This window comes from Oryx dammah, unplaced genomic scaffold (assembly GCF_014754425.2).
Source record: "Oryx dammah isolate SB20612 unplaced genomic scaffold, SCBI_Odam_1.1 HiC_scaffold_22, whole genome shotgun sequence".
NCBI lineage: Eukaryota > Metazoa > Chordata > Mammalia > Artiodactyla > Bovidae > Oryx > Oryx dammah.
In genome coordinates, this window is record NW_024070206.1 from 12,882,518 (window position 1) to 12,908,062 (window position 25,545).

At 40.3% G+C, this 25,545-nt stretch overlaps 1 protein-coding gene across 3 annotated transcripts in view; it reads left to right on the top strand.

Moving 5' to 3' along the window:
* DYM (dymeclin) overlaps positions 1-25,545 on the top strand; it is a 388,874-nt gene that overhangs the window by 64,398 nt on the left and 298,931 nt on the right. For all 3 annotated transcript variants that reach the window (XM_040264506.1, XM_040264509.1, XM_040264508.1), the window contains one exon: positions 8,624-8,696. In XM_040264506.1, the coding sequence (XP_040120440.1) occupies positions 8,624-8,696 (73 nt within the window). The remainder of the gene's footprint in view (positions 1-8,623; positions 8,697-25,545) is intronic.

A 25,545-nucleotide genomic window follows, 5' to 3' on the forward strand; every position in this document is an offset into this window, starting at 1 on the left:
GGGGATTGTGCCTTGCATGTGTTAGTTTTGTTAATGTTAGGCTTTGTCTTTGTGGTCCCAGCCGTGCCAAATGTAGTTCTGTTAGTGAATTGCGTTCCTTTCCAGGAAGTTCTGTCAACAATAATGGAGTGAATGTTTATCCCCACTGAGCCTGAGAGCATAGTCCAGCCATCACCTGCAAACCCAAAACTTTGTTTTGCATTATGTGAGAACAATTAGGGGAATGTTGTGCTTTGTTTAATATAATATCATTTTTATTTTAATATGAAAGCGCTTATTCACGACTCACCGTTGAGAAGACTGATGTGCTCAAGGGATGCAGTGTGCATGTTTGGTCGCCCTTGCTGCACCTGTACTCCCCACTCGCATCCGTGCTTGAGAACCGTGGTTTTGTTGTGCATCCCGGGTGGCTTTATGTCGAGTCAGGGCAGATGACACACCTCAGTCATGGCTGCTTTATCACGATGGCTGTCTCAGTGAAGGAGCCATCAGTGAGGGCGGGTAGTTGATGCTTCTGTGTGTTGACAGACTGTCCTCTTCCTTTATTTGGTGAGCAGTTCAGGATTTTATAATGCTCTTTTGACTTGCAGCTGAGCTGCTGTTTGTCCACCAGCTTAAGTCCAGTGGACATCTTCTTAAGGTTAAAGACTTGCTGTTTTCGGCATATGTAAAATTATTTTCATCTTGGCTTTAGGTTGTTCGTTTGAGACTCCTTATCACTACTGTAAGTCTCAGTGACATTGATATTTTCTGTCAGTGTTTTTTTACAGTTTATAAAGGTATGATAAAATTAAATGATTGCACAGATACTATTGAATGGGAAAAATGGAACCTCACTGTACGGTACCTGAAAACATTCATTGATTAGCCAGTGTATGAACATTTGACTTAGTTGTGTGAAAGACTGTTCAAGAATAGATAAATATACAATGGTAAGGATTCTTTGAAGGTTAAATTGACAGAAGTAGAAGACTGTCTGCAAACAGCTGAACAAATCAACTGAGGCTTTTTAGGATCGTTGGGTTATTGTAGCATACTGCATTTTTTTGTTTATCCCAACTCACTGTAATATTGCCATGATCAAATGGATATTGCTGCCATATTCAGTGAAGCTGTCTTTATGAAGGTAAAGTGACTCTTAGTATGCTTTCAGTTTATAATTAAAATATGTGAGGATTTCATATTTGAGCATTTTCCTGTGGGCTCTCTATGACATGGTAGTAGATTGTTGGAGGGAATTTGTATCATGCAAAGATAGCTCTTTCCACGATTCCGTGCTTTCAGGAATAGTTAAAGGGACAAAACCAGCCCTAGGCAAAACTGTGAAGTACTACAAAATTGTCTGCATTCTCCCTTTGCTTTAGATGCAGGTTTTTCTTTCCTCAGTGTTAGTATTATGTCCTGTTCTTGCTGACACAATAACTGATATTTTACAGTTTGTATGCATAAAGCCAATATTTTAAGTCCTTGGGGACCTAAATCTGTTGCTGGTTTCGTTAAGCACTTAGGGTGGCGTGTTTCCTTAAGCCTTTGATAATGCTGACTGTGAACTTCTATTTGTTTGTTCTTAATCTAAGGCCCCAAGTAAGGGAGGGATTTGCATTTGCTTCTAAAGGGACCCAGAGACCGCCAGCATCGACCACTTCAGTCTCTCTTAGCAGTTCTTGGCTTAATGGGGCTGTCAAGTTCAGTTTCCCAGTGGCCAGGCTGAAGGCTTAGGTCTCCCAGTAGCTGGCTTCATCCTCAGGGACACCCTGTCCTTAAGAGTTTGCTTCTTGCTCGGTGTTTTACTTCAGATTGAAGCCACAGAGTGTTCACTTGTGGTTATTCTTTTTGGTTATGGTGCTGGGGTCCTTGGGAGATTTCCTTTACTTTCTGGAAGCCCATTAGTGCACTGAAGAGTTTATTTTAGCCAAGAACTCATTATTTTTGTACAGGAGGGCTCTTTGGAGTAACTACTGCACAGTACTGCTGCCAGTGGAAGGCAATTATAGTTTCTTAACAAAGTTTAAAATGAATTTTTCAAATGAGGGAAGATACCTTTGGATGTTGAGAGACTGAAGATAGAAGCAAAAAGGAGGCAGCCTTGGCAGAGAGAGCTGGGCAGAGCAGAGGCTGTGGGCTTGAGGGGCCTGAGAACCAGTTAGCACAGCTGTGTGCAGATTAGAAAAGAGACTTGTGAAGTCCAGGTAAAAGGCTTGCTTGAGTACGTTTTGTTGGCATAGAGTAGTTCAATATATATATGTTAAAAATTTTTTTTATTTATTATTTTTTATTGGCATCTAATTGCTCTACAGTATTGTGTTAGCTTCTGCTGTACAACAAAGTGAATCAGCTCTATGTATACATATGTCCCCTCCCTCTTGAGCCTTCCTTCCCTTCCTCGTATTTTATTTTTTTAATTATTTATTTTGTAGGACTTGCTCTCAAGCATAGTGGATTAAATATATATGATCATCTTTGCTTTCTCCTGAAACTCCCAGAAAATATCAGTAAAGGAATTTTGAACAAGTTATGAATTTATTAGGTTAAAGAGAAAGAGGGGGAGACAGTGTTAATCACAATTTGCAAGTTAGAAAACTGAGTGATGCTGAGCTAAACTGACCACTGAAAGCTGGGAGCTAAATGCCTTCAGGGTTGGAGAATTCCAGAAACAAGCCTGTTCTTGCCACAGAACTCTGGAGAGATTTAGGAATTGGAAGTGCCAGGCGTCTCCAAAGGCAGACAAGCAAGGGGATTGACTGGAAGGTCTCTACTCTTGTGACGTGCATCATGGGAACACCCCTTTCCCAGTTTAATGCTGAAATCTGTTCTCTATAGAGGCTGGACCAGCGGGGCCTCCCTGTATGAGTTCTCGGCACGGTGGAGGCAGTGGTGTAGGGAGAACAGGGTTGGGAGAAGAGACTACTCGTGAAAGAGTAACGCATCTTGACTTGGCTTCTAGAATGCTGACGTTGGGGTTTTACCCACTCCACTCCCTTTCCTGCCATGAGTGGATACTCTTCTGAATAAATGAACCAAAAAACAGGGAAAGACTCAGAGAAACTGACATTTGGGTGCCCTTCCATGAAGTGTCTCAGAGCCCTCCGCTGGCAACCCCCGCGTGGCAGGCTGTGCCTCCGCACCTGGAGCTTCCGTCAGTGTGTGCCTCCCCCTGGCAGGTAAATGGGAGCCAAGGATCCCATACAGGTGAGAAAACTTATGATTTATGAGAGACCAAAACGAACAAGGAAAAATTAAGTGAGATGGAAATTTACGGGAAAAAAGTCTGTAACACACCTCTGGAACACAACCACTTTCCTTCACATTCACGTCTGGCTTAAAACTTTTTTGAAACTCTTTGGAATTACCTTCCAAATCTGAGGTGTGTTTGGAGGTGCTTAGGCTCCCGTGATGGCGGGCTCTACTGCTCTTTCTCTGCTTGCTCTGGTCCCTCATGCCTGGGGCCACTAAACCAAAAATTGTGTTGGTGGCACACAGTTGTGTTGAGTGACATGTATTTTATTTTTGTCTTAATATAAAACTTCATAGTTTAATCTCATTAGTTATGGATAAATAATACAAAAAAACCCCCACAATAGTTGAAAAATGTGACTCAGAGAAAAAAGAAAGTGTAGATTTAGCATAGATTTATTCTTTTAAAATATTCAGCTTATAAGAATTATAATCTGACTTTGCAGAAAAATAGTATTTCTAGGAATTCTTGACTTGTTTTTGGTCATATAATAGGTGAGAGTGTGATTCATGATATTTTGTTCTCTCCCCTTCTTTTATGTAATCAGTGGAATAGAATGAATAAAATTTTACTAACAGCACATTTTATGATGAAATCTCATGGACTGTATTATCCTTGAGGGTAAACAGAAGCATTTCTGTTTGACCACAGTAATAGCACTCAACCAGAATTATTGCTGATTTTATTGGAATGGGTAGGACACGGGTTTATAAATATTGTAATGCATGGAAATGTAGACCAGTTTTATTTTTAGAGAAGAGTGAATCCATTTGCTTTTCTTTAATTGATTTATGGAGGCATGTTTGATTTTGCTAATTAGAAGCTTAAGTATGATTTTTAATACTTTAGGATAATGCAAGTATTCGCTTTACAACTAAAATAGACAGTAACCTAGACCCTCAGAAAAAGCATGATTTTTCTGAGTATGAGTTTGTAGTAAGTATAATCTAGCTGCTGCTGCTGCTGCTAAGTTGCTTCAGTCGTGTCCGACTCCGTGCGACCCCATAGACGGCAGCCCACCAGGCTCCCCCGTCCCTGGGATTCTCCAGGCAAGAACACTGGAGTGGGTTGCCATTTCCTTCTCCATGTGTCTTCATTTTAAGAGTCTTTTACTCTGAACTTTCAAGCCCTCTTTGAGTGTGGCCCTGTTAATTCTGAAGTTTTAAGTACCTGTGTTAGCACAGTGTTGGGCACCATTGAGAAACTGACAGTTTAACTGTTTTAAATTAATTTATTTTTGGCTGTGCCAAGTCTTCCTGGCTGTGTGGGCTTTTCTCTAGTTGCAGAGTGGGGCCTACTCTGTAGTCTCGGTGCAGAGGCTTCTCACTGCAGTGGCTTCCCTTGTTGTGGGCTCTAGGGCACATGGCTTCACTCGTGTGGTACGTGGACTCAGCAGTTGTGGCTCACGGACTCCAGAGCACAGGCTTAGTGGCTGTGGTGTACAGGCTTATTAGTTGCCCCGTAGCACGTGGGATCTTCCTGGATTGGGGATTGAGCCCGTGTCTCCTGCGTTGGCAGGCAGATTCTTTACCCCTGAGTCACCAGGGAAGCCCTAGTTTGACTCTCTGAATGTAAAGAAAACAGCAGCCATTTGCTCTCTGTCTTTTAATAGTCCTTTCAGTAACGACGCGTAACCTGATTTAAGTGACCTGTATGTTTCTTTTTTATGGCTGCTGCTTAGTTTTCTGTCAGTGCTATTTTTTCCCCTTCCTTGAGTAAGAGCTGTCAAAATTTTTCTTTTCTCCTTTTCTTCCACACCTGCCATCCCTCTGACTCTGATGGGAGGCATTTTATCACGACAGTGTTTTGTTATCTCTGGTTCTCTCCCTAAGGTCAAAATGAGACAGTTGAGTCTTCTCCACGATACTGAATGGGTGCCAAACAGAAAGCACTAACAGGGAGCAACCACAGCTTAGTTTCAGATGTAGATTATTAGAGCTGTGAAGTGAAGTGACAGTGTCTCAGTCATGTCCAACTCTTTGCTACCCCATGAGATTTTCCTGACCAGAATACTGGAGTGAGTAGCCATTCCCTTCTTCAGGGGATCTTCCCAACCCGGGGATCAAACCCAGGTCTCCCACATTGCAGGAGGGTTCTTTACCAGCTGAGCCACAAAGGAAGCCCATTAGAGCTGTGAGTGACCAGAAATCTTGTCTTTCTCTATCTTCGCTTTCTCGTGTTTGTGCCTCCCTCTGCTGATACTCCTAGGGACTACTGAAGTGGCGTTCAGGCTTTAAAGTGGGAGAACCTCAAGGATGGGGTGAGGTTTCAGTGACCTTGTTCAGCAAAATATTCTTAATAAAAGATTGTATTTATTCATTGTTTGAGATATTTAAGTCAAGGACTTGAGTATGTATTGATGGCTGTGTAGGATATCACCTTGATGTGTAAAATGATCTGTGGTATTTCCAGTCTCTTGCTTAACGTGGGTCAGAATACTCACCAGGGATTTGTAGGGTCTTCAGTGACACTTGGATTGGTTGACTGGATTTTTTTTTCTAGCTTTGTATAGAAACGGGTCTTTAAAAGTAATTTGTAAATTCCACCCCCACCCTCCCTTTGGAAGTCTGAATTTAGGTTAAATCTGAACTCTGCCACTTGCTGTAGGTAAATAGCCTCTCTGAGCCTTGATCTGTGAAATGATGATGATACCTACTCCTTAAGAGTGATTGTTAAGATTAATGTGGGCTAGAGAGAATGGAATGTTTATGATTTAAAGTATTAAAATATTTGGCTGGAGCTATAGAGGCAATTTAAAACTCTTTAGGAGATTAAAAAATCACACACACAACTCTGGTTTGTAAAACTTCACAACACAGTAAACACATTCAAATCTCTGCAAAGTCCTTTACTCAAAGAACATCAATTTACTTTGTCATGGACCTGCAAACTGTAAGAAATGCATGAATGTGTTATTGTAATTTTTGGCAGGTGAATTTTATATTTACTTGTTTTTAATTGAAACTAAGGAAGATGTTTGGCCTCATATGGAAGCTGAGTGATGAATGATGCATGGAAACTAAGGCAGTATGAGTGACTTGTTTAATGTAAAGCCTGATATGCAGTCAAATCTTATCATTCTTCACTTGCCTTGCAGTTATTTGCTTCCAGAGTAACCCTAGAAATAAGAAATAGTATTATGCAAGAATGTTTTTGTTTTAGTAAATGGAAATTGTCAGAGATTTCACTTGGAATTTGCTTATTCTTATCTTTAGTTTTGTTAGAACTTTGGCCTTGAAATGCTGTTTTACTTGTATGAGATGGATTTATCAACATTATTTTCATTAGGATTACATTGATAACGAAGCTGTGAATGTACTCCATAGTTAACCAGCTGTAAACTTGACTGAAGTCATGATTTGGATGGCACATGGATCCAAAGAGAGGTCTTTGTCACCATTTTAAGATTTGGAATTTAGATGTGTTTATACCCGTGGAGGAAAAAAAAAAAATCCAGTTAGTTGCCATCTGTGGGTCCTGAATATGTGTTCCCTCACCTCTGTAATTAAAAAATTTGTGCAGGCTGCTTGGCTAAACCAGGGGTATGTTAGTAAACTGGCCAACTTATTTGGTCTAAAATGTTCTTTAGGAAATCAGTGAGTGATTCTGAAAGTTACTGGGTCTGGATCACCACATTCTCTAGGGTAAGGCATGGAATGACATGACAGTTCAGCAAATACATACTGAGTATATATTATTAATACTTGCCAACAAACCACTTGTTGGAATAGGTTATTAACTCGCATGGGTCATGTTGGACAGCTCTGGAGGAGAAAGGTTGAGTTGGCTCTTCTGACTTTCCTCCACTTGTTGAGCTAAGTGGTAGTGACCTACCGCTTCTAGAGTGAGACTTAACGTGGTTATTGAACTTGAGTCTTGCTGTGTATTCTTTTTAGCATTGATTGATGTCTTCAGTATGATTTAATATTCTCTTCAAGCTTTGCACTGACCTCTCAGAGGGCTGCTGTGCCACTTACTTCTGTTTATGGCAAGGCAAAAAGGAATTTCTTCAAACTGAATACCAAGTGATATTATGGTCTAGAAAAAAGAATTGCTAAACTTCCCTTTGAAATGCCAAGTACTTTGATGTTTTAGAAGCAATTGCTAAATTTGGACTTGGACACCTGTATTCAGTTCATTGAACATGTATTGGGTGTACGTTATGTGCCACACTCTTTGTCTGTCTGTCTTTTTCCCGTAAGAGGGTCAAAGTCCAGTGCATGTATGTGTGCTTGCAAGGTTGCTTCAGTCTCTTTGCAACCCTTTGGACTGTAGCCCACCAGCCAAGTTTCTTTGTCCATGGGATTCTCCAGGAATACTGGAGTGGGTTGCCATGCCCTCCTCCAAGGGATCTTCCTGACCCGGGGATTGAACCCTTGTCTCTGGCATCTGCCTGCACTGACAGGCAGGTTCTTTACCACTAGTGCCACCTGGGAAGCCCCAAAGTCCAATAGCGGCCTGCAGGGGCCTGCTTTCCCTGTAGTCAGAAGCTCTGGGCATTTACAGTAACAGACGGATGCACAGGGCATAGATGCTGTGTAGATGATTGTTTTTATTTAGGGTGAGCAAGAGAGTTGGGTGTGTGCCAGTGTTGAAGGGTATTCTGAGGAAGTGGATCCTGGGAGTGAATTGAAAAAGTAGTGGGTTAGAAAGAAGTCATAGAAACTGAGGGAAGAAAGAATTTCATAGATACAGGTGTCAGTAATGTCCGAAGCTGAGAGCCACATGTGATCCTGATTGACTTTGTAAGTTAGAAAGTCACTTAGGTTTGAGAAGTTTGGGACATAGGAGCATTTCTGTTGCAACAGTAGTTTGCAACCAACCTTTGCTGCTTACTTTGTGACTTGGGAAAGCCATTTTGACTTTGGTCTTTGTAAAGAGGTGTTTAGACCCTCAGTGAGTTCCAGTCTATAATCATTGGGGCTCCATGAGTTCAGAGAAGGCACTTCTGGGTCTGCAAGGAGATCAAGGGTAGGGTCAGATTTTCATTGGGGGAAGAAGTGCAGATAGTCTATTTCTGATTTAAACGAAACAGCTGAAGCAGCTTGAGTTTTTATCTATTTTATATATTTTGACTTCAGTATAACTTTTATTTGAAAAGACATAATACAGTATAAGAAATTTGAAAACCGCTGGTCTATGGAAGTCATAGTTGCCTTCAGACATTAAAAGCAATATAATTAATAGCTGGTGTTCAAAATTCCTCTACTAGCTGAAGGTTAGAGTAGATGTTAACTTGCTCAGCGTATAGATTTTATTCAGAGGGCAACTTAGTATCTGAGTTTCTATAATAATGATTATTCTCATTAGGAATGAAAACTGAACTTCCAAACAACTGAATTCTACTTTATACTTTGTTAAAAAAATTTTTTTTATGTGTCTCACCAGGTTCTGACTCAGAAGATCTTTTGGAAGAATTGCTCTGCTGTTTGATGCAGTTAATCACTGATATTCCACTCTTGTAAGTTCTGGCTAAGCCAGGATTACTTTTCTCTTCTTAATGTATTGAAGATGCCAATTGATCGTGTTGAAGAGCCTGTGGGTTGTGGCGTAGTACTCTGATGTATTGCTTTTATGTATGCCTCCGTGTACATCCATGGGCTTCTTGCTATCTTGTGTGATAACAGTTAGACTTTGATGACCCATCATCAACACAAGAATTTTATGTTGTTGAGGGGAAAATAAACTCTTTAGCAACGTGAAGCATATGATAAGCACAGAATTAATCTGTGTAAACCAGGGTTTGAGAGAAAAGCAGTTTGAATCTGATACATACATGGTAGATATTGCTCCTTGTCCATCTATTATTCTTCCCTTCTTCCTTGCTTCTGGATTTTATATCTGGTCTCTTTTGGAGAGGTTGGATTTCTATTTCTAGCTTCTCTAGAAGCTGGATGTGGTCAGTGAGATGTAGGGGGAAGTCCTCCAGTGAAACTTACAGGCACAGCTCTTTATGGGGTCCTGACTCACCTAAGAGACACATTTATATTTTCATCTGTGAGAGCCCACTGTCCTATTCACCAGAGTGTGGGCAGGGTCTCCTTAGAGTTGTGTTGGACAGCTTGGCACCATGAGCTAGGAAACTTACAGCAAAGTCTACTTTGACAGCATTGAGCTGCTGAACCAAAGTTCTACCACTACCACTACAAAGATCAACCACTACCCCGCTCCTGCCCCCACCCCTGGAGTTCTCATGTAAGAAAAATAGACCTTGTTTACACTGTTATAACTAGATTTCTGTTACTACAGCTGAATGCAGTTCCTGTATAATTCAAAATGTTTGTTACTTTTAAAACAGTTATTCTCAACCTTATTTGTCTCTCAGAGGAGCTTTTTTAGAATTTTTTTTCTTAATTGCCTCTCCAGAGTCCTAATGAAATTTGAATACTACAAATACACTGAATATGTTTATATGCTTTATGACTTTTTGGAGGGCCCTACATCATTATAATATCTGTGAAGTTTTTCTCCCCTGAACAAACCAATTTTCACCCACTGGAGGGTGATCTCTTACACCCACTATTGAGAATGCATATTTTATTATTTAAAAAATTTTGTTTATTTTTGGCCACACCACATGGCAGGTGGGATCTTAGTTTCCTGATCAGGGATCTAACCCATGCTGTTTGCAGTGGAAGTGCAACATCCTAGCCACTGGACAAATGGAGAATTCTCGAGAATGCACATTTTAGAGGAGTTATTTTTTGAAATAAAAAAGTAGGTTTTAAGATTTATCATCACAAAACCTCAGTCTGTTTAGAGATATTGTTGGAAATAAGCCCCTTGTCTGTGGCCCCAAAGGAAAGATGAATATTTGTGAGAAAACAGGACTCTGTTGTGCATGAGTGCAGCATCCAGAATTGTATTGTGACGGTTGCTCAGTCATGTCCAACTCTTTGCGACCCCATGGACTATACAGTCCATGGAATTCTCCAGGCCAGAATACTGGAGTGGGTAACCTTTCCCTTCTCCAGGGGATCTTCCCACCCAAGGGATTGAACCCAGGTCTCCCACATTGCAGGTGGATTCTTTACTAGCTGAGCCACAAGAGAAACCCTTGTATTATAGGCTTATTGTATCATAGGAAGAATTGTATTATAGGCTTAGAAATGAGAACCACCAAACCCTGTTGTGACCTGGTCTGGTCATGTGCAGCCTGGAAGGTAGGGCTGAGATAGCTGAGGAATCACCAACAGGGAAAGGGCATGGAGAAAGTGTCCCAGATAGTGGAACTCTTACAACAGACACAGTTCTTTACATGCCTGGTATCCTTTCTCACCTTCTTCTCCAGTATTGTTGGGAGAAGTGTGTGCCCAGCTTAGTTTACAGGCTCTTTGGGAACTAAATGTGGCTCCATGACAGTTTGGGCCATTACATGTAAGCAGAAGTCAAGAGCTTGCAGAGCATGTATCTTTAGCTCATCGCCCTTGGTCCTTCTCTTCCTACCCGGATGTGGAGGCAGTGCTCTGGCCTTCTTGAGTCTAGGATGATGGGTGCCACACACAAAGGACTGTCCCAGGAGTGTGGGGTATTGGTAATGTTATCGAAGGACTACACCAGCCCTTGATGGCTTATCTTTGATTTTCTTATGTTAAACATGAGCAAACAGTTATTTTGGTTAAGCCACTGTGGTTAGCTTTCTGTTACATATGGTCAGATGTGGGAGAGGGAACACACATATTGCTTGTTGTCCTTGTTTAGTTGCTAAGTCATGTCTGATTGTTCAGCGACTCCATGGACTGTAACCTGCCAGGCTCCCCTGTCCATGGGATTTCCTAGGCAAGAATCCTGGAGTGGGTTGTCATTTCCCTCTCCAGGGCTCTTCCCAACCCAGGGATGGAACCCGCATCTCCTGCGTTGGCAGGCAGATTCTTTACATTTAGCCACCAGGGAAGCCCTGTGTATTGCCTGCCATTTGTTTATTATAGTATGTGTGAGGCTTCTTGTGTTCCTGATGTTAATTTTAAAAACAGCACCACCTCTGTTACATTTGTTATTACCAAATACCAGCAATTTCATATATATCCTAAATAAGTACCTTGTTTTTGTTACTGTTGTTGATAAAATGTTGTGGTAAAGTTAAGGAGGATGAAAATGATAAATACCCTTGGGTAGTCAATAAGCCGTGAATACAATGTAGAGACCAGCCACTTAAACACTTGGAGAGCAAGTAGACAGTGTTGTAATATATCAAACATTTCAGTGTTTTAATGTGTTTATACTTTTTAAATGAACTGAATATGCACAGACAACCAGATGTCTTGTATTATGTACACTCAGCTTTAACCAGCTGCTGAAACAATTTCTTATGATTTAATGTTCTTGGAACTCCATCCTACAAGAAGGTTTGTCTTGGTAACAGTTTCCATGTGAAACCAAACTCCTCTTCAAATGTTTCATCTACTATAACCATAGTGCAGTGTTAGGGATCAGCTTATAATTTAAGGAGGAATATTAACCTGTGAAAACTGGCGGTGCTCTGACACACCTGACTATCTTCTGTCTTGCTGTAAACGTTGAAGTTTAATGTGCTGCCTTAGTGACTGAATAGCGAGAGGTATCTAATTTTAATGGCCTTTGTGGGTGATTCAAAACTTCTCTAGCTTAAACATTTGAGACTCTGAAATCATTCTGTTAATATTGAATGCAAGTGATTACCAAGAACTAGAGTGATTACAAGAATTTAGAAATCTGTAAATTTAATTTAACTGATTCTTCATCATTGGGAGAAGAGGATCTACTGTGGTAAACTCCTAGAATTTCTAAGAATTCATCTGCAATGAAAATTTTTTTTTAAGTTGTAAGTGGATTCTGCTTCTCAGTTTGGATTTGTTGATAAAATATTAATTCTATGAGGTGTTAATCTTCAGTGTCAGATTAAAATTGCACACCTTCTGGAATCCTTCCTTATTAACCCCATACCTCTCAGCTTTTATAAATGTATTTAAAAGAAAGATTAAGTCAGACATGGTCTTGTGACTTGACATTTTTCAGCGTGTATTGGGTTGATCCACTAGAATTAAAGTGTCTTTCAAAAGTAAAACTTTGTCTTTTTAACTGTTGTATCTTCTTGATCTCAAGGAGTTGAATGGGAGAGGAATAAGATATGCTAAAGGTATGTCTCTTAAGATGCTAATGGAGAGTGAAATGGAACATGGTTGGCAGGCTAGAGTTGAAAGCACTACACTTAGAATTTGGGACACTGGTTGAGGTCTTCTCGTTTTACCATGGAGGTTGAATGGAGACCCCATGACTGTACCCAGTGATGGATGGGGCCCTAGCAGCGTAAGCAGTAATGTTGGATGGGCCCAGTACTTGATGTTTTGAGCACTGCTGAGGATGCTTTTCTTATTATGAAATAGAGTTTATTTTGAGAGCTCGAACAGAGTTTCTTTCCTTTTCTGTTTGCTGCTGTTTCTGTCAAAGCTCTCACTCTCAGCTGTTTACAGTGAGGCTGTTGTTGAGAGCAGGCTCTGCTCCTTCCTCTGGGCCCCAGTCTGGACAGGTCCTGGGAGGTCTGCTCAGAGTGGGCCTTGCTGTGAGCTCCGGCCCCTTCCTCTGAGATCCATTTGTGTGTCTTCTCCTTTACTAACCTGTGAACTCAATGAGGGGTGGAGGGAGAGAGAGAGAGAGAGAGAGGGAGGGAGGGAGGGAGGGAGGAAGGGAGAGAAGGAGGGAGGGAGGGAGGGGGAGAGAGGGAGGGAGGGAGGGGGAGAGAGGGAGGGAGGGGGGGAGAGAGAGAGAGAGAGTGAGTGTGTGTGTGTGTGTGTGTGTGTGTGTGTGAGAAAGAGAGTGTGTGTGTGTGTGAGAGAGAGTGTGTGTGTGTGATGGGACTTAGTCTGCTGCTTAGGTGCAGGAGGTACCTGGTATCATCTACTGGCCTTGTCCGCGTTACTCGTTCTGCTTCAGTCACACTGGTGTTCTTCCTAGTTTGGAACTTGCCAACCCACTCCTGTCTTTAAGGCCTGTAACCTTTCTTCTCCTGCCTTGAATATCTTCCCTCAGACATCTGCATGGCTCATGTCCTGTCCTCCTGCAAGCTTCCTTCCTTCTGCTCAAAGTTCGGCTTCTTGGAAACAGTTGCTCTGCCTGCCCTAAAATAGCACCCCTTCATAGTCTGTCCTTTCATCATGCTTTATTTTTTTGTCCTAATGCTTATCACTACTTTTCATATTATTATTTCATGTTATTTTATTTCTCAAATAAAATTAGAATGAAAGCAACGTGAAAACAAGGGCTCTTCCTGTGCCAGTACTTTGTTTTGCTCACTTCTGTCCCCTTAGTATTGAGGTTAGCCTGGCATGTGGAGGACTCGAAATCGTTGTTGAATGAGTAAGGCCCTGGGGGCATAACCTATTCAGTGTGCTTAAATATTTTGTTTGTTGCTCATCATGTGGTCTATATGGAAACAGGATAGTGTGCTAAGGGATAGTCCATTGCAGACAGAGTGGCTCAAAGCCCCTTGCAGTTGGTGAAAAAAGTGAAAGTGTTTGTCACTCAGCCATGTCTGACGCTGGTACATGGTATTACAAACACTAGATGTCTTACAGACATTCGCAGTGTGGAGGCGCAGCCAGAAACTGAAACACTGAGAAATCACATCTCGCAACATGTAAGGAAATGGTAGATTGTTGTTGTTCAGTTGCTAGTGTCGTGTCCAGCTCTTTGTGATCCCATAGAATGCAGCGTGCCTGGCCTCCCTGTCCTTCAACATCTCCCAGAGTTTGCTCAAACCCATGTCCATTGAGTCCATCCAACCTTCTTGTCCTCTGTCACCCCCTTCTCCTCCTGCCCTCAATCTTTCCCAGTATCAAGGTCTTTTCTAATGAGTCAGCTCTTTGCATCAGGTGGCCAAAGTATTGGAGCTCAGATAATTAGCTATAAATACTGACTAGTCTGGGGCCATTTAGTTTAGGGAAAATCAGCATTATATCTCAGTAGTACTCTTGCCTGGCAAATCCCATGGATGGAGGAGCCTGGCAGGCTGCAGTTCATGGGGTCACTAGGAGTCAGACACAACTGAGCAACTTCCTTTCACTTTTCACTTTCATGCATTGGAGAAGGAAATGGCAACCCAGTCCAGTGTTCTTGCCTGGAGAATCCCAGGGACAGGGAGCCTGGTGGGCTGCTGTCTATGGGGTCGCGCAGAGTCGGACACGACTGAAGCAACTTAGCAGCAGCAGTAGCAGCAGCAGTCCTTAGATTATCCCTTCACAGTGTAATAATTTCTTTTTCATTAAGTTAATCTGCAAAAATATATATATTATGAATATACTTTGCTATGTGTATTTACTGTGTTAGGCCCTGGGCAAAGAAAGACATGACTTTGGAAGAGCTTAGAGATGGATGGATGCATATAAAGCCCACTGAGAGGAACAGTTGATACATGCTGCAGTCATTTGGAGCTGTAGTGATGAGCTGTGGCCAGACCTTCAAGGAGGCAGAGAGGGACCTTTGGGGTATATATCATGTGTTTGGGGAATACAAGTGGATTCATTTGATTATAGCAGAGGGTTTGTGGGATACTAGGGCTGGAGAAGCTATGTTGTTTGATGAAGTAAAGACTTGCATGTTAGAAGGACTAAATGTTGATTATGTTTAAGGTTCTCTTTATAAAAATGTATAAGAACATAATACATATATTTTAGAGCTAATTTCTCTGATATCCATTTTGGATGTATTTGGGGAGGAATGGAACTGTTAAGAATCTTATTTATAAAATTAACGTTGCTGGATTTATGAAGTTAAATAAAGTGATATAAAATACATACTTATTTGACTCACAGGTGTTGGTATTGGCTTAGATGTCATACTTTATAAAATTTGAATGTTGAAAACTTTTGGTGCAAATGATGAATAGGTGGTTCAAGAACCTGAAGAGCTGTTAACAGTTCCTTTATGAAGTCTGCAAGTCTTTGAGAGTGAAGGAACTGGAGACCCCGTGTTGGCAGTGAAGGGCCTAACTGTTGGGAAAATGTCTTTCTGGAGCTCTGCGTGTTGATACCCAAACTTGTTTCAAATCCAGCCACAACAGAGTGGGTGGCTAAAAGAAGTCAGCATTTAAGTTTTAGGTGCTGTAAATATCTAGTATAAATTTCTGGCTGGATTAGGTATTCAAGACATTATAAGCACTAAATTAAAAGTGATAGCATTTTCAAATACCAAGACATAATTAAGTTCACAGTAGCTTATTAGTTTGAAACTTGATTTCTGGTGCTTCTGCGGGGGGTGGGGGGGAAATCCTAGTTTAAAAAATTTAACATGGAAGTCTTTACTGGGCTTACTGAAGAAATCTGACTGAGATATATCCAGTACCACAAATGTTAATATTACAAGATATGTGCTCATATTGTTCATAGTCACATAATTGACTATTGTCGAGACATGTAAGAGACATTTTATAATAGTAAAAAAAAAAACCGTTAATTCTGAATCCAGAAGCCAGTGTTTGAATCTTAGCTTTGCCACTCATCAACAGTGTTACTTCAGCCCTCAGTTTTCTCATTTTAAAATTGAGGTGCATAGATCATAGACTGTCACTTGGAAAAGACACTTGAAGGCATCTAGTTTGGTTTAATATTTTAGATGTGGAGATTGAAGTGCATCAGTTCGGAGATCACCTCACGTAGCCATTGAGGGATGAGCTGGCAAGGCGATAGTGTAATACACCATGACCTTGGCTGCCTAGAGGGACCAGCAGCTGGGAGGGGGCCTCTCATCCTGGGATGAGGTCTGTCGAGGGCTCTTACTGCCAAGGATCTGTTGCTTAAGATTGTGTTGAAGACCAGAGTAAATCACTTGAAAATGCTTTTGTTAATTTTAAAATGCTTTATGATTATATAAAAGTGAATATAACCACTGGGGGTCCAGTGGTTAAACATCCACCTTGCAATCCAGGGGATGCGGGTTCAATCCCTGGTCAGGGAACTAAGGTTCCACACTGCTGTGGAGTACCTAGGCCCACGTGATACAGCTTCTGAAGCCTATGCACTCTGGAGCCTGCACACCACAGCTGCTGAGCCCGAACACCACGAGTAGCGTCTGTGCAATAACGAAGGCTCCAGCATGACACAACGAAGATCCCACGGGCCGCAACTAAAACTGACATAGGCCTCCCCCACCGCCAGAGTGTATTGCTTTACACATAGTGGGGCTTCTCTGGTGGCTCAGATGGTAAAGAATCTGCCTGTAATGCAGGAGACCCGGGTTCAATTCCAGGGTCAGGAAGATCCTCTGGAGAAGGGATAGGCAACTCACTCCAGTATTCTTGCCTGGAGAAGTCCCATGGACAGAGGAGCCTGATGAGTCCATCGTGTTGCATAGAGTTGGATACAATTGAGTGACACACACATTACACACAGTAAGTCTTTAAGGAAAGCACTGGCTATGTTTTGTTCCGAGTTAATTTCCTATTTTAAACTTCTCAATAGAAACTAATAGCCCTTGGTCATTAACTAGTATAGTGGTCATGGAAAACAGGATGTGTAAGATTCAGAAGAACAAGGCTGAATCCTTTGTGTGAGAACTGAAGTAAGATTCTGTTGTGTCAGGCTGCTTCAAGGAGCTTCTCTGACTGCTTTGGAGGACTGGCTCTAGCCTGGCATTAGGTGTGAGAGACTAGCAGCAGCTGGAGCAGAGTCCTGAATCCTGACATTTTGCCTGTGTTTGAATATTTCCTTGAAAGTTATTGATTCTATAGAGGTATATAATCACTGAATTTTTAGAACAAGAATTAAGTTTATGTATGTACTCAGTCATGTCCAACTCTTTGTGGCCGCATGGACTGTAGACCACCAGGCTCCTTTGTCCATGGAATTTTCCAGGCAAGAATACTGGAGGGGGTTGCCATTGCCTACTCCAGGGGATCTTTCCGACCCAAGGGTCGAACCTGTGTCTCCTGCATAGACAAGCGGATTCTTTACTACTAGTGCCACCTGGAAAGCCCTTATCTTATACATTTTCATTTTGTGTATGATGGCACTGAAGTAGAGAGAAAGGAAGTGACTTTCCTGAAGTCAGTTTGTAGCATTCTTGTGTATAACTCAGCCCTGAAAATGTTGAATTTCTGCCTTCAAAGAATTTTTACTCTTATACAAGCAAGACTGGTGACTTCCTTGGTGGTCTAGTGGTTAAGAATCTGCTTTCCACTCAGGGGACGTGGGTTTGATCCATGTTTGGGGAACTAAGATCCCACATGGCTTGGAGGAGCAAAGCCCCTGTGCCACCACTAGAGAAGCGCACTCACTGCAGCTCCTAAGCTCGAGTGCTCTAAGCCTGTGCTCTGCCCCAGGAGCTGCCTGCGCACCACAGCTGCAGAAGCCCCTGCACGCTGCAGGGAGTGCCTGTGGGCTGCAGTAGAGACCCAGTGCAGCCAAGGTAAATTAATAAATAAAAGTAGAAAAATAAAAGCAAGACTGGTACAGGATGCTTTCGTTAATTTCTTTTCCTGTTATTAGTACAAGTATCGCAAAATATGAATGAGCTGGTTTAACATTAATAACTGAATTTTAATTCTACCAACGAACAGTTGATTTTTTCTTTCCTTTAAAATTTTTTGTCCTACTTATATATCAATAAGTTAATTCTGTATAGAGTTGTTTCTCTGGGGGGCATAATCCAGATTACATTACCTTTGGATATTTAAAGCTAGTCTTTGATGCTGATGTACTTGTCTTAGATTATAATGTGTATGTGCCTAGGGTTTGGGAAAACAGTTGAGAAGCACAAAGGGGTTATGCTGAGAACTGATTTTGTCTTATATCTCTTTACTCTCCAGAGATAATCTTTTTCATTATTAGCTATTTTGATGGTTTATACACACACCTTTACCCTTATGTTACCTTTATATATTTATCTAAATAATATAACAGTATTTCATTTTTTAAAATTAAAGGCTTTACTTTTCCGAACAATATTAAATTCACAGCAAAACTGAGCAGGAAGTACAGAATATTCCCATATCCCTCTTCCCACACACAGCCTCCTCTGCTGTCCACATTTCTTACCACAGTGGCACATGTATTATAGTCGATGAACCTACATTGATGTATCACTATCATCCAACTCACGGTGTGTGTTAGGGTTCATTCTTGTTGCATTGTACATTCAGTGGGTTTCGACAGGTGTATAATGACATGTGCCTGGTGTGCTCTTGTCCGTGGAATCTCAGAGTCACACATGACTTAGCGACTGAACAACAACAGCTACAACATCCATCATTATAGTTTCATAAGCATACTTTAACTGCCTTAAAATTCCTCGGCGTTCTGCCTGTTCATCCCTCACACCCCCTTAAACCTTGGTCACTCCACTGATCCTTTTACTGTTTCCATATTTTCACCTTCTCTAGAGTGTTATGTGGGCTTTCCAGGTGGTTCAGTGGCAAAGAATCCGCCTGCCAATGCAGGAGACATTGGTTCAACCCCTGGGTTGGGAAGATCCCCTGGAGAAGAAAATGGCAACCCACTCCAGTATTCTTGGCTGGGAAATCCCATGGACAGAGGAACTAGTGATTAAACAACTATAATAATAGAGTGGGTAATAATATAGTTGGAACCTACAGTACAAGCTTTTTTAGATTGGCCTTGTTCATTTAGTAATGTGCATTTAGGTTGTCTCTGTGTTCATGGCTTAGTAGCTCATGTCTTTTTAGATCTGAATAATACTTCAATGGATGCAGTATGTGTACATAAATTCACTTGATACATCTATGCACATATATAGCCCTCATATAAGTCTTAGAATTGGAATTAAGTGTGACCATTTTAAAATTTGATAAAAATATAGTCAGTTTGGTAAAAACTTGTTCCCTAAAGGGAGTATATCATTTATAAGTTCCACCAAAAACATTTAACAGAGCCTTGCTAATATAGTATAGTATAGATTTTTTTGTAAGTTAAAAGTGGCAGAGTAGAAGGACGTGTGCTTATCTCCTCCTGCGAAAGCACCAAAATCATAACTGGCTGTTGATTTTTCAACAGGAGAATGCTGGAACCCACCAAAAAGAGATAGGCCATGTCTAGAGACAAAAATGGAAATCATATTATGATCCTTACATGCATTCTCTCATTGCAAGTGGGGTTGAATATCTCTTCATGTATTTAAAAGCCATTTCTAAGTTTTGATGAAGGTTCAGCAGTCATTTCTAATTTTTGAGAGCTCTTCTCTAATTGTTCTTGTTTGTGATGGAACTTTTAAGTGGGGATAATTGCACTTTGGATACCCATGTAACAATTTCAGTATATTTGCTTTATTATTGTGTATCCACCTTATCAGTGCATCTTAATTTTTGATTTTTTAGAATGTTTCTAAAAACTCTTCTTGGTTGAGCTTTATTTCAAGAAGATAATATGGCTGTTTCATCCATTTGATGCATCATTACATATATAGCATCAGTTCTTTGAGAAACCGTAAACACTTGGAATGTATTTAATATATTCGATCCACTCCATTAATATTTTACATATGATGAAGTTGACAGATAAGGTGACTGAAAGGTAATTGAGTGACATTTCTGATACTAGAATACAAATTTCTTGACTCCTTAATGTCCAGGTACTTTCTGCTCCATTGTTAGTACTTTTATAATTGAGGAGTATTACCATGTTTTTGAATTTTTTTAACTTCAAAACTTCTCTGCTATTGACAGTATCTGAAATATACCACTTTTTAGTCTTTCCTCATATTTTACTTCTGAAATCTTCATGTTGGCATGACATTGATATTTCTAATGTTTGGTATTAATTCTTTGAACTTGTCAGTTGTTTTTATTAAACTTATGTTCCATTTACAGTACTGTCAATTTCTTATCCAATAGTAAGTCAGAGGAGGATGTTTTTTTCCTGCACATTCATTGACTTTGCCCTTAGCCAACACTAACACCCATTTCATGAAGGTTTTTGTCTTTATCCAAGTGTTCCACTCTGCCCAAGCAGAGCAGTACAAGGTCATGGCGCCTGTCTTTTTTTTTTTCTTCACATGAAATTAATAACTTGCTCCAACAGTAGTTTGTTCTAGGACATTTCCAGCCCAGATGGTGGAAAGTTCTTGGGATAACATGGCAGCCGAAGGAACATTTTGGCTTTTTAAAGTTGACTTTGTTTTGGCGATTGTGTAATGAAAATCTTGTGAAGATTATACAAGGACATAAAACAAGAAAGATCTGTTGGCTTAAAACATTTTTCATCTTTTAAAAACCACCACACTCAGCATGGTGGAACTTTGGTTTCTTTCAAGTATTGGCCTGTCTTGGCTCTTTTCCCTGATTATTTGGCACCTAAGATAGCCCAATTAATAGATTTAAATTTTTGTTGTTTTGAGTATAATGTTGCCTTGAATTCCTTTTTTGAGCATTATAGAAAGTTACAGCAAGAATTGACCTTAGGGATCATCTTGCCTAATGTACTTATTTACAAATAAGAAAACTGAGACCCAGGGGAGTTATTTTTTGAAATGAACAGAGTAACTTCAATAGAGAATTTAGAAGCAGAGCCTCCGTTTTCTAACTTGGGGACAGTGACTAATTCAGCAGACAGCAGTATGTTTTAGGTTTTTGTTTATTCTTATTTCAGTGTCATCAGATTTTAATCAGTAAAAGATTGATTTTATCATTTATGATAATCCTCTATTGTTAGTTCTTGATTAATTTCATTTTCAAGCAGGTGATACCTTTATGTTGTTCAAATACTGATCTCATAAAAGTGCATATGAACCGTCTCCTGCCTGTCCTTGTTCCCCATCTCTCTAGCCCTCCTGTTTGTCTCCATAGTAACCACTGTTCATGCTTGGTTTCTTATGATCCTTCCTGAATTTTTTTTATGCATGTATATTCAATTATGAATTTAGATTATTTCCGCCTGTATTCATGTAAAAGGTAGGAAATTATGCAATGTTTTGAATTTTCTTCTTTTTTCAGTTAGCAGTCTATCTTGGCAGTTTCTGTATACAAGCATTTAGAGAGCTTTCTCATTTTTGTGTTTCAAGTAAAAAGTTTACTGAGATATACTTGAGGTACTCCAGAATTTACCCTTTCAAAGTATCTATTTACATGGTTTTTAGTAAACTCACAAAAGTTGTAATCCTGTCACTGCTATCTAATTCCAAAACTTCATTACCCCAAAAGAACCCTTCTACTTATTAGCAGTCATTTCCCATTTCCCTCGCTCTCCTGCCTGTAGTAACTACTAATCTGCTTCTTGTCTGTATAGATTGTCCCTTTGCAGACATTTCATATAAATGGAATCATACAGTGTGTGGCTTTCTGTATCTGTCTTCATTCATAGTGCAGTGTGGTTCATCCATGTTGTAGCATGCCCCGGTACTTCATTTCTTTTTATTGCTGAAAACTATTCCGTTGTATGAATATATACCACATTTTGTTTATCCATTTGTCAGTTGATAAATATTCTGGTTGTTTCTACTTTTTGACCATTATGAATAATACTTCTGTGAGTATTCATGTACAAGAGTTTGTGTGGACGTGGTTTTCAGTTCTTTTGGGTATGTATCTAGGAGTAAAGTTAGTAGGTCATGTGGTAACTCTGTGTTTGACTTTTTGAGTAAATGCCAAACCTGTCTTTAGTGGCCTCATCATTTTACATTCCCACTAGCCTTGTATGTGAGTTCTGATTTGTCTACATCCTTTTTCATTCATTTTTTAAAGTTGCGTTGTATTCTCTTGTATGTCAGTATCAGTCTATATTTAGTCATTCCCCTATTGATGGGCATTAGGATTGCTAACATCTTTCTGCTAATGTCGTTTGCTCATTCTTATATTGGCGCCTTTATTGTATCTATTTCTAGGACCCGTTTTACATTAGAAGGGTTAGTCCTTTGTGACATTGTGTTTTTTCTATATGTGCCTTTGGACTCTTTTTGCTGTTAGCCTGTGTGTTTTTGCCGTGATAAATTTTTAGAAACTATTTTTAAGAAATGGAATTTATCAGTCTGTTACAGCTCTTAGGCCTTCCAAGTTTCTTCGTACCTTTTTGGCCTCATCTCTTACACTCTGTTTGCAAACTCCCTTCAAGACGCATTGGCCTCTGCCATTATTTGAATAGTCTAGGCATGTTCCTACCTCAGGGCCTTTGCATGTGCTGGTCTTTCTTTCTAGAAGACTTTTCCCTTGCTTGTTTATTTCTTTCAAATCTTTGTGCAAATGTCAACTTCTTGTTGAGTGTTCCCACTTAAAATTGTAACACACCTGTGATAGATGTCAAATTTTGAGGTTAATGAAATATGTATTTACTTTTTAAATAACAAATTAGATGTTAGAATGCTGTTAGTTTCTTATGAAGGAACAAAATTTCTAGGTGTAAAACCTTTCAAATAATGCTTAAATGCTTTTAATGACTAAATGCCTTTAATGAGACTGAATCTGTGGCTTTGCTAGTAAGTTTAACTTAGGTCTTTGGCAAGTATAATGGTTAATTTTTGTGTGACAGTTTGAGTTGAGGGATGCCCAGAGATCAAACGCTAGTTCATTATTTCTGGGTGTGTCTGTGAGTGTGTTTCTGGAAGTGATTAGCATTTGAATTGGTAGATTTTCTGAAAAAGATCATATGCACTAGTGTTGGTGAACGTCTTGCAGTCCATTGAGGACATGAATAGAATAGTAAGGTGGAGGAGGGGTGAGCTTGCTCCCTGTCTTTGGTTGAGACACCCGTCTCTTTCTGTCTTTGGATGTTGGCACACCTGTTTCTTGGGCCTTTCCACTCAGGCCGAGGCTTTTCTGCTTCTCAGGCCTTTAGGTTTGGACTGGAACTACACCACTGGCTTTCCTGGGCCTGCAGATGGCAGATAATGGGACCTTTTAGCCCCATGATTGCATGAGCCAATCTTTTATAAATAAATTACTTTCCATATTCTGTATCCTTATATCCTGTTGGTATATTTAGGAGAGCCCTAAATAATGCAGCAAGTGCAGCTAGTTCATTGCTATTGTCTGAATGTTCTTGTCCTTCACAAAATCATATTTTAAAACCTAACCTCTGCAGTTAGAAAAGACCTTGATGCTGGAAAAGATTGAAGGCGGGAGGAGAAGGGGACGACAGAGGATGAGATGGTTGGATGACATCACCGACTCGATGGATATGAGTTTGAGTAAACTCTGGGAGTTGATAATGGACTGGGAGGCTTGGCGTGCTGAAGTCCATGGGGTCACAGAGTCAGACACGGCTGAGCAACCGAACTGAACTGAACTAAACCTCTGCAGTGATAGTGTTAGAAGGTTTGGGGCCTCTGGGAGATGATTAGGTCACGAGGGCTGTGCCCTCATGAATGGGATTGATGCCTTTCTAAAAGATACCCATGAAAATTTCCTTGCTGCCTTCCATAATGTGATAACACAGCAAAAACACACTTAATCTTTGCGAACCAGAAAGCCAGCTCTCATCAGGTACTGGATCTGCAGGTATGTTGATCTGGACTCTCTGCTTCCAGAGTTGTGAGGAGTATATTTCCATTGTTTATTATATGAGTTTGTTATTGCAATTCAAAAGGACGGAGACACTGGGTTGTTTTTCCTAGTTGCAAATCTGCGGCACTTTGTTTACATTGAAGTGAGAGACAGAAATAATTCAGAAAACCTTTGGTCAAAATGAGATTAGAGATGATCCTCAGACCTTCTCTGCTGATACTTTTTTTTTTTTTCCAGGAAATTTTCCAGTGGAGACAGCCAGTTTGAAGCAATCTTTCTCCCACTCATTTTCCTTTATGTCCTTCCCGTTTTGAAAATTTAAATTAAATATAGTAAAAAATAGTCACCTGTAATCTCATCGTCCAGGATTGCTGTTTTTGTTCTTCTCATATTAACATCTGTAGGTGTATTCATTCATACGGTGTATAGTCTTGACCTGCTATCTTTGCTCAGCATCATATCATGAAACAAATATTTAAATATATTGTTTCAAAAGCAGATGGAATAACTTGTTTTTTGAAGCCAGCATACTCTGATACTGAAACCTAACGATGACATTCCACAAAAAAGAAAGTCACAGACTTACATTTCTCATGAATATAGGAGGAAAGTCTCTTTAAAAAGTAGCAAATTGTATCCAGCAACATAAGAATAGGATTATACAGTATAAACAAGTGGGCCTTATTATCTCAGGGATACAGTATTTTTAACACTTGAGAATCAGTATGCCACATTAATAAAATAGAAAAGCTATTTGATTGTCTCAGTATGTGGAAAAAGCGTATGACCAAATTCAACATCTATTCATGGAAAAAAAGACTCTCAGCAAACTAGGAAGAAACATCTTCAACTAGGTGAAGGGCATCCATGAAAAACCTGCAGCTAACATCACACACAATTATGAGAATCTAAGAAAGCCGCCTTTAGCGATCAATGCAAAGAAATAGAGGAAAAGAAGAGAATGGGAAAGACTAGAGATCTCTTCAAGAAAATTAGAGATACCAAGGGAACATTTCATGCAAAGATGGGCTCGATAAAGGACAGAAATGGTATGGACCTAACAGAAGCAGAAGATATTAAGAAGAGGTGCCAAGAATACACAGAAGAACTGTACAAAAAAGATCTTCACGACCCAGATAATCACGATGGTGTGATCACTCATCTAGAGCCAGACATCTTGGAATGTGAAGTCAAGTGGGCCTTAGAAAGCATCACTACGAACAAAGCTAGTGGAGGTGATGGCATTCCAGTTGAGCTATTTCAAATCCTAAAAGATGATGCTGTAAAAGTACTGCCCTCAATATGCCAACAACCTTGGAAAACTCAGCAGTGGCCACAGGACTGGAAAAGGTCAGTTTTCATTCCAATCCCAAAGAAAGGCAATGCCAAAGAATGCTCAAACTACCACACGATTGCACTCATCTCACACTCTAGTAAAGCAATGCTCAAAATTCTCCAAGCCAGGCTTCAGCAATATGTGAACTGTGAACTTCCAGATGTTCAAGCTTGTTTTAGAAAAGGCAGAGGAACACAGAGATCAAATTGCCAACATCCGCTGGATCATGGAAAAAGCAAGAGAGTTCCAGAAAAACATCTATTTCTGCTTTCTTGACTGTGCCAAAGCCTTTGACTGTGTGGATCACAATAAACTGTGGAAAATTCTGAGAGAGAAGGGAATACCAGACCACCTGACCGGCCTTTTGAGAAATCTGTATGCAGGTCAGGAAGCAACAGTTAGAACTGGACATGGAACAACAGACTGGTTCCAGATAGGAAAAGGAGTACGTCAAGGCTGTATATTGTCATCCTACTTATTTAACTTTCATGCAGAGTACATCATGAGAAACGCTGGACTGGAAGAAGTACAAGCTGGAATCAAGATTGCAGGGAGAAA